Here is a 14,226-nt window from a genome sequence, read left to right on the forward strand (position 1 = left end):
GCCTACGTGAAATTGCCAGTAAGACTAAGATTTGGCTGGTTGTTAATAATTAATTAATTAATTAATTAATTAATTAATTATAAAAAAAAATTAAGTTTGTGTAAAATGACTATTTTCATGCCAGGTCGCTCTGATTAATAAAGTATGTGTCAGTGAAGCCACCACCGTTTTGATATACTGATGAATAAGGACAACACAGCAATGGTTAATATAAAAGTAGAAACAGAGCAGAATGACGGTGTAAAGATGCCCTTTGGTACAAATGTAAGCTGTTGTTATATGTGTCTCAAATGCATACCAGAGTGATGTGGATTGACCAGGCCTCGTGGCCTCAATCAGGATCCATTTGCAAAATGCTTCTGAAAGAGAGAGTCAAACCTTTTCCACAACCAAGAGATATGTATTCATTGCAGCCAGGCAGACTGTGAGAACAGAAACATGGTGCATCTGAAGTGTGAAAGCAGGAGTCAAGAGAGATGGGATGCAGTATGCTGAAGTCTTCAGACTCACAAAACCACAAAGTATTCTCATCATTAAACTGGAGGACTGTAGCGGGAGAAAAGTTCATCCCACATCACAATGATTTCTTTGGTTAATCAGCATTCTGTCAGCTAAGACAAATCAGTATATAGGTCAACAAAAGGCATTCACACAGCAAGCGCTCCCCCGCCAACTTGTTTTCAGTGTCAGCTGACAGGTTTGGCCAGGTGTGTGTGCTTGATTTTCTTTTTAAACATTCTCTGGTTCTAGAATCAGCAGTAAATGATCATCTAATCATAGACAAATCCACGTCTGTGTCATCCCTGGTGCAACTTACCCTATTGGGCAAGTTGTTGAAAACAAGTTCTTGTTTACATGGCTAAAGAGTTACTGAAATAAAAAAAAAAAGAAAAAGTAAATGTTTGGAAAAGTAGGGTATGCATTCCTTTTATCCATTCATGCATCTTCTCTACCATTTTGTCAAAGTGCGCTGTTGACGATTCAAACTGGTTATGGGCGAAGACAGAGTACACCCTGGACAGATCACCAGTCCATCACCGGGCAAACTCAGAGAGGCAGACAGTCAACCACTCACTTTCACACTCTTGTGATGTACGATACTATTGAGTGTGTGTGGATGTGTGTGAATAGTATGTGGTGAAAGAGAATGCATTTTATTTAGAAATTATAGCAATAAAAAAAAAGTTGAACAGTATTCTCTTCTTCTTCTTCTTCTTCTTCTTCTTCTTCTTCTTCTTCTTCTTCTTCTTCTTCTTCTTCTTCTTCTTCTTCTTCTTCTTCTTCTTCTTCTTCTTCTTCTTCTTCTTCTTCTTCGACTTGTCGGTAGTTGGAGCATCAAATAGAGCAGCATATACATTTTTTTTTAACTTCGATGAAGCAACATTTATCCAATAAATAATAACTCCAATAGAAATGTAGCTATTTTAGAATAAATCTGCTCATCACTACTACAAGTAAACTCAATCAGATAAATGGAAAGTACATGGGGAACACATGATATCGTACTTTACATGAACCAACGACAATGAGAAGAAACTGCAACAAAACAGCCGAGACAAACTACCGACATGAAGACAGCAGAAGACGCATTATAAGGGAGTTAATCTGTTACGAGACAATTCAGGTATTGGGTTCGTGTGCTGTTTTTGTCTGATTCCTTGCTGTCTTAGACTAATATTGCATCAAAGACGGTTTCCTTCTTTACTTACCTGTAAAGTAACGTCAGATCCTGAGTTGTCGGAATGTACTTTAGTGTGTCTGTTACTTCGCTTATTAATTATTACTTACATCTGAAACATCATGATGTGTAATATAAAATATTAATGCCAAGAAAAGAAAAAAAATCACAAATCACAATTGTTTTTACAACCATAAATTCACTTTAATGGTTTCATATAGAATTAGGAAGCCCAAACAATTTCTTCTGTTTTAATAATCTACATTTACAATAAATTTTCAATACACCTCCTACATAACATTTAGTACATTTGTAGACATTTTCTTTTTTATTGCAGTCAACAAGTAAAGTTTGCAGAAGTGCTTAAGGTATTGCTACAGTTTCTGTTTCCTAAAGCTTCCCTCTATTGTTTCACAAGTTGTGACGGGTTTCACTGGTTTACTTTGGGTGATGTTGTAGGATTGGAATACACAAGGCAGAGCAGACAAACTAAACATTTTTTTTTTTTTTAATAATTCCACAACAGACCTAAAACACTATCAAAAAATTTTTAATATTATTTTTTGTTTTGTATTGCACGCAACTACTCATCTGTGTATGTGGTCCTTTTTCTATTGCCTCAAGAGCGCAATGCTGGTGTCTTTCATCCCACTGTCTTTCTATTGGACTGTGGTGAAATGTGGTCATCTTTATATTGACAGTTTACCTGCAACTAAAGTCATGAATTGATTGTTGTCCTGCTGTGCTCCCAGTGTTGCAATGCTTCCATTAAGACACCAAAATCTGTTCTATTTAGCACAGTGTGGTGCGGATGAAACAAAACCATGGAGTGTCATTTTAAATGCAACGATGATGCTTACATATAGATTCTCATCAGAGAATTACAGTTCTGTGCTTTGACTTTCTCCCACTGGACTGTCGTAATCGGCAATTCAGGTACGATCCAGGCATTCAACAGGGAATTACCTTGATTGTTTGCATCATACATCAAATGTTTTAGTTAAGGTTTTCTCAGATTTTGTTGTATTGTACACACACAATGAGAATAAACACTAATAGCTGCATAGTGCACCAGTTCCCTCCTAGTTTTTTTCACAACTCAACATTTGACAAACCTTAAATGCAGTTGATGCACACATCACTTACATTTTAAGACATAGAGTATTTTGCACACCATTACCTTCTCCTTTTTGACTTTCTATGTCCGATAATGACTATTTCTGCCTGCAGTAAAAAAAAACTCAAATAAAATGTGGGCAGAGGTTTCGAGCAATGATATCTATAAGTTGTAGAAGTGATATTGAAATATGGAAATCTTGGGTATTACTTCACTTCACAGGCCACAAATGCAAAATCTTTTGTGGTCGTCTCCACTAAACAGCTACGTGGGTACCAGTTAACACCAGAGGCAACTACTATATCTAACTCCCGTGGGCATAGCTGATAATATTGACACTGTCATGAATCCTTGCAGAGATGAACATTAAAAACATAAAAGAGGTAGGGCTTTAAGTCTGATGGAGGATTGTATGATAGATGAAGATATTGAGTCAGTTTCAGACTGATGCTCAAAGAAGTCCGTGCTTTACAGAAACCTGTAAGTTCCTCTTCAAACTATCCGCAAAGTCAGTTCAAGAGAGTAAAGTGATCAAGGGAAAACTGGAGAGGAAGGAAACATACATTTCAACAGAACGCACCATGAAGAGTCATACTTATGTTCAGTGTTTTTACTATGATGAAAGATCAGCTGTAGCCATACCAGCTGATTTGGCTCTTGATGGCACATGGTTGCCAATCTCCAATTCACAGTGTGCTTCTTCCTGATTCAGCCTCATTCTGTCACCATCAGTAAGGAGTGAAGAGGATTGGCCCATGCGTGGTGCGAATGGGGCCTGGGGCTGGCCTCAGCAGGCTCAGGGGGGTTCCCTGTAGGAGGTGGTGGTGTGGGTGTGGGTGGGAGGTCGGGCCCTGGGCACGTAGTGCCAGCTGAGTTGAGGACACTGCCGCTGCCATTGCTGCTGCAACGGCCAGAGGATTTGGTAAAAGTCCGGCCCCCAGAGTTTTTGGAAGATCCTTTTGAGGAGACAAAAAAAGATCTCAGGAATCTTACGCGCATTCAGGAATAAGCATAAATTATCTTGATTTGATGACGCAGGATGTGAGAAAGACAAACTGTAAATATACCAGGAAATCTGTGCGCTTCTTGTGCCGACTGAGGAGAGGGTTCGGTTTCCCTGCAACTCCATCCCGATGCCTCCGACTAGATATATGCTGCAATACAAAAACAGGGAAACAACAGATATTGGATGTTGAAGTTGCTTGAGAATGTCCATTTGGCTTTTTCTATCTTTCTTTCTTTTTATGTCTATGTCTATTAGGCCATGGAAGATTCCATTACATTCCTGTAGGTGATCCGGAAACATTTTGGCGGATGTCAGAAATCTGAAATTGCTCTTGTTTTACCTGTTTAAGTTGCAGCTCAGAGTTGACTCTGACATTGCAGATCTCACAGTGGAAGGTGCGTTCCTGAGTGTTGGGGTCAGAGGACATCTCCCCTCCCTGCTCAGAGCTGGGTTTTGGACCCAGGCGTGGGTAAGCCTTTATAGGTCCCAGGCCACTTCGAGCCTCCAGAATAGTTTTGTGTTTAGTACCTAAAAAAAACATAGAGAGAGCCCATGTTACAGTGCATGCACTTAATAACTCTTGACGTATTACGTAGACTGTTTTGATGTTGTGTCTGAAGAAAAAACTTAACATCTGACTTCCGCAAACCACCTGACATCTAAAACGTTGAGCAAATATGGAGCAAGTCAAAATGCAATTGTTGTTTTCTCAAACATTTGTGCTCCTGTAAATTATAATGTTTTGGGATGACAATGGTGAAGTTGTGAAATTTGTTCAATCAAGTGTGATCAATATTTTTTATTGAAAGCAACAAGACAAGTTGCACTACCTTGATTTTTCTTTTTTTAAAGACGTAACATTCCCCTTAAAACTGACAAGTGTTAATGTGTACCCAATAAACACACCAATCATCAAATTACAATCATCATTTTCTCAAGTATGTCACTCAAATTACTTTTTATTACTTTAAATTCCTATCTTTTAGCAGAGTTCAATCAATTTCAAGGGCATTTAACTTCATGAATTGAAAAATTCAACTGATTTGAAACCTCAGATCCATTTTTACAAAAAAGTGATTGATTGTGCAGCAAAAGTTCTAGAAATTACAAAAGAAACAACAACAACAACAACAACAACAACAACAACAACAACAACAACAACAACAACAACAACAACAAGACCAAGACCAAGTCAATAGTTTCTCTGCACGGTTGTATTACTGCCTATTTTAACACAGACCATGCTTTACCACTAAGTGGCAGTAATACACCTGGTTCAGTTTTTCAAACTATAATTGCAGAACAAGTGAAAAATCCATGTCCACTGAGCCATCACTTTGTGTTTTTGAAGTTGCTTTTGAAAGCTTGTGCTGCATAATTTGAAGACATAAGCCCTCTGAACAGTGCGTATATTTTGTGGCGTGGCAAAGCAACGCAGGACTCACCTTTGTTATGCGCCTCCAATTGAGAGAGGGAATTAACAGCCACTTTGCACAGAGAGCAGTAAAGCAGCTTCTTGGCTTTCTCTTCCTCTGACTCCCCTGAAGATGGGCTGGGTGCTCGTGATGGGGTGTCAGGGAGAGCCGGCGCTGTCGGATCTGCCTGCGGGGTGCTGAGGACTGCAGTGGGGGAGGGTGAGGATGGCAAAGGCGCGCTAACGGAAGACAAGAGTGGGCACTCTGTGTCTGCTGAGCTCATTGTGGGTGTTGGAAGGCAGCTGGGGGTCAAAGGTGACTCTTTAGAGTTTGAACAGGATTGAGCATCATCTGCAAATGGGAACAATAATGGAAAGTCAAGACATTTTTTTCCCCCCCAATTCGGATGTAAAATTCTAAAAACTGTGATAAAATGTTCCTATGCTGGTGCCTCCCTTCAACGTCTGCTTTTCTGAAGTCAAGGGCACTGATTTCTGTCCGACTGTGGTACGTCTACATTTGTTGTTGCTGTTTGACTCAGTAATGAACTGTGTGTTATGAAATCTTTGTATGCATTCAAGACATTTATGGCAGTTTCTGTTTGTACATGTGAAGACACTTGTAATTTTTCAAACAATTAGTCACAGTGGTTTAGTGTTTTGGACACAAACTAATACTTGTGCATTTATGGATTAAGATGGATTAAACTGGTGTTTAGGCTAAGATTAGGATTTGAATTTAGGTTAGGGTCAGGTCAAGATGCATTGTTCTTAGACCCATTGTTGTTATGAGTGAGGTTAGAGTATGGGCCACAAGAAAGGGTTATGTCAATGACAAAATAAAGCCCAACAGAGTCAGAGCTTTGTGTGCCAGCAGGTGCACAGCATCACATCTGACAGGTGAAGCTCACCCTGGTAGTTATGATTAGGATCAGGCTCAGGGCTGGACGGTACGGGGCCTGGTGGGGAGGCAGGAGGTACAGGCTGCTGCTTGTCGCCATCTTGGAGACGAGATGTCTTGGATGTCTCAATTCCCTTCACCCTTCTGGCGTGGCGGTTCCCTTTATAGTGGGCCTCGGCCTGGCTCTGGCAAAAGAACAGGAAACATCAGATGGTGTTATTTCAAAGGTCTGCCTGGATCATTTTGTTTGGTTGTTTTGTTGATGACTGATTCTTTTTTTTTTTAATTTTTTTTTATATAATCCCCCTCACATGTTTTCCGGCAAATATGTAGGAGAAAAAGGTTATACAAAGAGGAACCATACCTCCTTGGATGTGAACCATCTTTTGTTGTCTTAGTTTTTGTTATGGAATGACTGGAGAATGCCCATGTATTTTTGTTGAGCTGGTATCCCTCAAAATTAGTGATATAATTTCTTCTGCTCCTTCACTGTGATGATTTACAGCAGTCTAAATTTATGGCCATTTACGACTGCAATTTAAAAAAAAGAGCACTATTGAATATGATGTGGTTAATCTAACCTACATGTGCAGTTTTATTGACTGTAATATAGATTAAGTATTAAGGAATTATGCATGAAATGAAATAAAACATATCATATTACTTTGACATACTGCTCAAGGCAATAGTATTTTAGTTTTACAAATTAAATGGCTCAATAAAATGTGCTTAATTACTGTATATCTATCCTATATGTGCTGTGAGCAAATACATTTGAAAATACAAACTCGTCTTTCTTTCACATCAAAGTAGGGAGTGTTTGAAAAGTAAGATTTTCATCTTTGCGCCAATAAATATTTCAACTATACAATGAATGAAAGAATAAATAACTTAACATTTTACAGATCTTCTTACACCCTTTGTTTTTGTTGAATTATGGCTGTGTTGAGTAAATGGTTTGAGGGTGTGGTGTGCCGTCGAGGCTGTCAGGGAGGATTAGCCTCCAGAATATTTTCATCTTCCTTCACCACTGGTATAGTCACTGAACTGGCCCGCTGAGCTGATGATGGTTATTGAGCGGTGGGATTATCAAGAATGAGGCAGTGGGCTGTGGGGCCACCACTGACAGATGACAGTCAGCTGCTGAGAGCAAAAAAGTTTCTGTCTATTGGTATGTGCTTAAGAGGATCCGTTTCAAATTTAAGAGATAGGAAATATGGAATCTTACTTGTGCAGTGCATACAGTTTGGGCTTTTATTTATTAATGCGACAATTTTTTGTTCGAGCAAGGCAAACAATAAAGGCATTTATGAAATCAAACTCATCGTTGTAGTCTGAGGAATAACCACTGGGTGGATTTACACTCAGTAAATAATAAGTAACTATTATGACACCAAATCTTGCATGCAATTGACATTGACTACACCATATTAGAGATCTTCTGGTACACAAACTGTACATATACTATTAGCGCTTAATATTGAAAAATGTAATCCTGCTGACGGATTGTGAAGCTTTCAGAAAACCAGGTCTTAATAGTGCATTAATTGTTCAAAAACAACATGCTAATTGTTAAGCAGTGATATTTCTTCAGGCAAATGAGGGCAAGGCTTAGATACTATTAGTTCTAGAAAACTACAAACCAGTTTATTGTGTGAGAATGATTGTAGTCATGGTAAGAAAGGTGTTACTTGACACCAGCTCCCTTCACCTGCATGAAGGTCTGTCACGCTGCACGATGCTATAAACCTCCACACGGACCTCCTTGCTCTTATTTTCTGCCTGGTTACTCAAGTGGCTCACTGCACTGGTATTTAACATTGGCACTGAGTGTAAATTACGAGATGCAGAGCTACTGGTCAGGCGGAATCATAGTTGATCTTCAAGATTATTTGAGCCCATGTAAGTTCTTATTAATGCAGTAATACAAGCTGCTGTGTGTGACTCTATGTGCTAAAGCAAACGCCTTCTGGAATCAGATACGTTTCATTATGTCAATAATAAGGTTGAGGGACCCACATGGGAGGCTTGGAAAGCATGTGGCAGGTTACAGGGTCTCTCAGGCAAAGGGACGACCGGGACTTGTCCGGGATGCTTCTGTAAGCCTGAGGTCTTAACTGCCAATGATAGTTACCCATATAGCCCTCATCCTTATTGGTGATGACAGAAAGGCAGATATAGCTCTCCCTGTGTAACTCTACTCTTCTGGCTGTGGTACTCACAAGATCTGCAATTAGACAAGGAGATGAGGGCCTACAAGTTGAGAAAGAAATGACAGTAGTGAGATCAAATGGGCGAGAAATACCCAAGACTTAATCTTCTTAGTGTATAGTCCTTATTTATTTCACTTTCTGAATCTCTGTATTTGTTTTCTGTAGGAGCTTTGATACATTCACAATCTTAATGACCATCAGTGTCAGGACTTAGGAAATCGATAAAGGGCATCGTCAACTCAAGCATTAAAAAGATTGACAATGATCAGAGGTGGATGTTTGATGCAGAAGGGGTCAGCATTGATTAGGTCTTCCAATCTTTGAAGCTAAATGGAAATAATAGAAAATGAAGTATGATGAAATGGAAATTATGCTCAGCAAAGCAGGTGAAATAGACTGAGAAAAGCTACTAAAGAGCACATGGAAAGCAAGATTTGTATGAATGAGGAAGCAGAAATGGAATTTAAGGAGAAAATGAGAGCAAGTGAACGTCCCTGAAATCCCTTTTCTCTCTAAGCAGGATGTGCTTTGATGTTTTATCTATAAGGCGACAAAGGCACAGAAAGCAGATAGAGCTGGTTTCCACATCCAAATCTATGTTACGGGCAGCAGACAGCAGCGACAGGAAGAGGGGGTGGGAAGAGGCTGGAGAGGGGAGAAGAAGAAGGCATACAGTGTATTCCACAGAGGGAGAAGCAGAAACACAAAAACCAATGAGGGAAATCAAAAGTTGCAAAACAGAGAGGCGAGAGGGTAATGGAACATGTGTTTGTGTGGACCTCAGGAGAAGAAAAGCAGAGAGAGAGAGAGAGAGAGAGAGAGAGAGAGAGAGAGAGAGAGAGAGAGAGAGAGAGAGAGAGAGAGAGAGATGGCCACTATGGTACAGCAGTGGTGACGATGGCTAATGCAGCATGGTGTGACGTCAACCTTGCAGCAGAGCAGAGCTGAACAGTGGCAGGCTAATCTGTCCTCTGTGGCTGGAAATGAATTGCAGTGTTATGATTACAACACGTGGGACTTACAGTGTAGTAGCAGTGAGAAACAACTGCTGCTCGATGAATGCTATCATCCAATCTGTCTCTTCCACCTTGTATATGGAAGTCCCATTCAACAACGGGCAACTATCAGACACCTGCTTGAAAGAAAATGTATCATTGATTTATTTGATTAATGATGACCCCAAAAAGATTCAAATAAATATTATGTTGATCTGCTTTTTAACTGCAGCACCGGACAGACCGCACCAGTAAGACAAGTCCTGTACTGTAAGCAGAGTATCCCTTCATTATTAAAGAATGTCCGCCGTGCTTTAAGCTCCCTGTCTCTCAGGTTACTGTGGAAAGTGCTGTAGAGCTGCAGTAGAGCAGATGCATGCCGCCGCTCACGAGTGAAACAGCAGGCTGGACAAACAGGTGGCTCGATATTGGACATCTCGCCGCATAACGCAGACGTGTAAGCACGAGCCAAAGGCTCCCCGCACAAGCATTTTCATTTGACAACCCACAGATGTTCAGTACGTTTATATGAGCAGGCAAAAGTAAATAAAAGTGCTGAGCACACATGTACCCCGCGCTAATGTAGATCATGTGAGAACAAGCAGGTCTGAGCAGGGGGAGATATAATTAAGTGGCCCCTTGCACAGAGAACAGGGCAGTATTACACAAGTTTCAGATGACTCCCCCCCAATGACTTTACTGACTTACACACCACTGCATTTAGAGTGCAAGTATTTCACACTTCATCACTGGAATGCAGTCATATTTTTAGACAGGTTTGTTTGATTCCTGCTCATGCTGAGATGAGAGGTTACGGTGGCAGTCATGCTTCATTAGTTGAAGAGTCTCAGTCGTAAAATGGTTTTCTCTGCACACACATGCATTTTTCTGCCTTCGAGTGACCATGTATTGACTTATGTTCGCCTCTTACAATTTGAAAGCACAGTCGTAACTCCCACTTGTATTACCCTAACCTCTGCTCTGACTTTAACCTAGCCCTCCCCTTAGTTTGACCTTAAAATGTCTCAATGGAGACTTGCTTTTTGTCGCCACTGGTCTGACATGTCTCCATAATATGAGAGTATGAACAGATTTAAGTTCTTACAACAGTAATAAATAGACATCCCCACACACACTGTAAAAGGTCCAGTGCTAGACTCATAACGTGTCAATCATGTCATCCAATAACAGGGTTTGGGATGCCCACATTATGAGTTATTTGCTTTTCAACTTCACTTAACACTACTGGCTCTTTAATGGGAACACTCAAATCATTCCTCTAAAGTTTCATCACTTCTCGCCTTTTTTATTTTGGTCCCTCTGCCTCATGTTGGCATTGCGCCGATCGTCATGATTGAAATGCACGAAATGTGCTTGATCATCGTTACGGTAGCTTTGAGGGCGTGTTGTGGTTTAAACTTCTGCTTCACACTCACCCTGCCACATATTACAACAGTCCATCAAACTCTAATCGGAGTGATTTAAAAAACCAGCCTTGTTACCATTCCTCAGCTCCCCATCACCGCTGAGACACAACTTAGATGTCTGACACACAGTTTACAGTCACTGGGAAAGAAAGGATAACTTTGACTCTTGCTTAGTGTGTATTCGTGTTTGCCTCAGTGGAAACATGTCCCACTCAGCGGCTTTTTAAAGCTTAGCAGTACATGTGTGAGTGAAATGAGTGAGAACCCCTCTGCCTCCTTCACCGCACTCTTCGATGTTGACAAGCTAAAATTGGAGTTGAGAAACTGTGAACCAAGCTTTCACCTGCTCCGGCTGTGCAGTCAATCAGTCAATCAGCCAACCAATGAACTCCAAACTTTTTTGGCCATGATTTAAGGGCATGTAAGAAAACAGGTGCAGTTCTCCAGGCCGAGGCGAAACATCACAACAATCTTAAAGCTGCATCATGCACGTTATTTTACGAGCGGTAGACCTTGCTGGAACCTCCAAATTTACAAGTAGTAATAATCATATACAGTGGTCATTTTCAGCACCAACTAGCATGTTGTTGTGCACACATGATAACAATCAAAGAATATTCGATATGCCAGAAAAAAAAAAAGTCCTCTGACACACAGTAATGCAAACCTTAGCTAGACTATGTAGTCTTATTTATTAACATATGACTGCTGTGTGGCATTGCAGTAATTTGTTGCCTTGCAACACTGCTGGCAAACGTGCTAAAATCAATTTAAGATGTCGTATTAGGGGTCAAAAATCCACAGTGGACATGTGGATTATGATTGAGCGCTTCTCTCTTCAGACCACACAGGCTTTCTGTAGTAATCTCTGTAAATGTAAACACAGAAACTTGCTGCAGGGCTGTGGTAAACATGCCAGGAGCACCTGTGCTGGTTGCTAGATGATGAAGAAGAAATGTTAAAAATAAATAAATAATGTAAACCCCTTCAGATGTTACCTGTCTTTTCACGACATATTCTATACGATAAAGGCTAATTCAAAATGACCTGTTTTTGCTTTCGTACCTCTGAGTTGAAGCGTATCTGGCAAACATTGCAGGAAATGATTGGCCGCTTTGTCTTCACTATCGGTGGCCCAAAGGTGTGCGTCATCACAGCTTTCTGGACAGGGTCCATCTGAGGAGAGATAACCCAGAGGTCACATCAAAGATTCAGCTACACAGGAGAAATTCTGAGGGCTGTGTTTCCTTTAACTGCAGAGCACGGAAAGGTTCAACAGAGCAAATGTGGCTTAGGGAAGAAAGTGTTGAAGAAAGAGTGCAAGTGAATGACAGAGAGTAGCTGAAGGGGGAAAGAGCTGACAGATTAGGAAAAAAAAGAGTGGAAGAGAGTGAATTGAAGAGGGAACAGTGATTGATGTGGACAGGAAGGTGTGTGTTTTTCTCAGCAGCAGCTGGTGCCGCTGTCTGTGACTCAGTACTTGGGTGCTGTTCAAACGCTTTAACTCAGGCTCGGGTTAGAAGAGCCTAATTACAGAGTGTCTTTCAACAGGAAAGTGTACATTGTGTGCTGAAAAACCACGCTTTTCATATTGTGATACACAGTGAAACAATGACGTCTCTGTGCAATATTAAAATGGTCAGAAAATATGCAATATGTGAGTAAATGTGCCTCTTTTCTCAAGATAACTACAATTCTTCAAATCTTTGTCATTCATGTAGAATTACAGTGCGGTTCTCACAGTACTGAGAAGCTCGTGCTACAAATATGAAAAATGCATGTAATTCTTGGCTGGAATTGACCAGTTGTGAATAAAGTCCCTCGTGACTTCAGTAATAGCTAGTATGTGGATGCAAACTATTTGTCAATGTGGATGGAGAGTTATCGCTCTGTATCTCAATCTGTGTGTCCAAAGTGAGATTGCAAAAATCGCAATTAAAATTTGTACATGAAAAAGGATTTGTCATTGCATACAATTATATTCATAGCTGAGAGATTTATGTATTTGACAACAACTGCTGGGAGTTTTGATTTTTGTATTTTATTTGTGGTTTTTTGGATTAAATAAACAAATAAAAGAATATTGGCACAAGTTGGTTGTAGGAATGACTGTCAAAATAAAACAACTGTTAAAGAATACATTGCATATTAAAACTGATGCAAAGACAAATAACTATTTAGGATTACATATCACTATTTGGGGAAAACAAATAGTTAAAAGTTATGCATTGTGTCATTCTCCTATGAAATGTTTACTGCTTTATTTTTAGACAAGGCCATTGGACTCGACTCGCGTGAGCTCGCCGACCCTCGGCAGGATTTGGAAAACCACAGTGCTGGATGTCGCCCTCATTAGGCTGCCAAAATAACATTGTGGTTTTACTCAGCCTCTCATTTCCTGCTCAGACTCGACACTTTGCCAAATGAGAGACTGTTTACACTGTGAAGCTCCACGCACCAGGGGAAATGGTATAATTGGTCTGAAAACTTAAACTCTGTGTGAATCCATTGTTGGAATTATTTATAGATTTTAACCTAATTTTTCTTCTCTATTTTTTTAAGATTTTGCTTCCACGTCTAACTATTCTCTCCAGTTCACAGCTTTATTGTTTGGAGGTATTCACGCGGGCACCTGTAACACCTCCACATTTGTTTACTTGTCTGTTCAGTTGTCTGTGCATCAACGCTGTGTGAGGAAACACACAACTGCTTGTATTCTGCATGTGCCTGAGTGTCTGTGATGTCGATGTGTAAATGTGTGTTTGTAAACAAAGGAAGTAAAGCAAACCCAGGAGCTCTGTCTCATTGTCCTGTCTGTCACCGATGGCTGCAAATCACTATGTTGAGTTTTTTCTTTCAATGCATTTGTACCTGATGTTCTTACCTCATTAATCTTAGTCAACTGTTATATTATAGACAGTTTTGCCATGAGTGATTTTTGGAATGTCCTCCAATGAGTGAGGTCGTCTTTTATTGTTTTAGAGGGTTGTAATTTAAATGGACAAATGGACAGTTTGGCAGAGATGTGAAGGCCTAGGTATTTGATATTCCCTGATTTTAGCAGAGGTCCTTGGATGTACAGAGTTGATATTCTAGATGTTCCAATAAGAAGAATATTCCAAGATTGAACATAATCTATTGAAACTCAATTTTCTCGAGAATAGAAGAGTGTATAGGAAGAATATCACATCATCTGAGAACAGACATATCTTCTGAATTTCATTTGTTGTTTGCATGTTATTTTATATTGTTGTTCGGTCTGCAAGATGCTGCAGGGGGCTAAATAAGTCGTGAAGGAGAGAGTGGACACCCGAGCCTGGTGCCTCTCTGAAGACTGCAACTTGGAGAAATCTGATAATTTGTATTTATACAGACACTGGGTGAGTTGAACAAGAATCTGATCCAGGAGAGGTAATTCTTCCTGAATCCTAATTTCTTTAGTGCAGTGAATAGAAATTTCCAATTTACCCTGTTG

The 14,226-nt window shown here is 40.1% G+C and overlaps 1 protein-coding gene across 1 annotated transcript in view; it reads right to left on the bottom strand.

Moving 5' to 3' along the window:
- Positions 1-1,917: 1,917 nt before the first annotated feature.
- Positions 1,918-14,226, bottom strand: part of LOC308129111 (zinc finger protein 385A-like) — a 35,091-nt gene continuing 22,782 nt past the window's right edge. Inside the window, exons 3-8 of the mRNA XM_080494895.1 lie at positions 11,817-11,927; positions 6,127-6,301; positions 5,247-5,567; positions 4,142-4,329; positions 3,863-3,949; positions 1,918-3,751 (exon numbers count right to left, since the gene is read on the bottom strand). Of these exons, the coding sequence (XP_080351021.1) occupies positions 3,524-3,751; positions 3,863-3,949; positions 4,142-4,329; positions 5,247-5,567; positions 6,127-6,301; positions 11,817-11,927 (1,110 nt within the window). The 3' untranslated portion in view covers positions 1,918-3,523. The remainder of the gene's footprint in view (positions 3,752-3,862; positions 3,950-4,141; positions 4,330-5,246; positions 5,568-6,126; positions 6,302-11,816; positions 11,928-14,226) is intronic.

The sequence above is a fragment of the Blennius ocellaris genome, assembly GCF_963422515.1.
Source record: "Blennius ocellaris genome assembly, chromosome: 4".
Lineage (NCBI taxonomy): Eukaryota > Metazoa > Chordata > Actinopteri > Blenniiformes > Blenniidae > Blennius > Blennius ocellaris.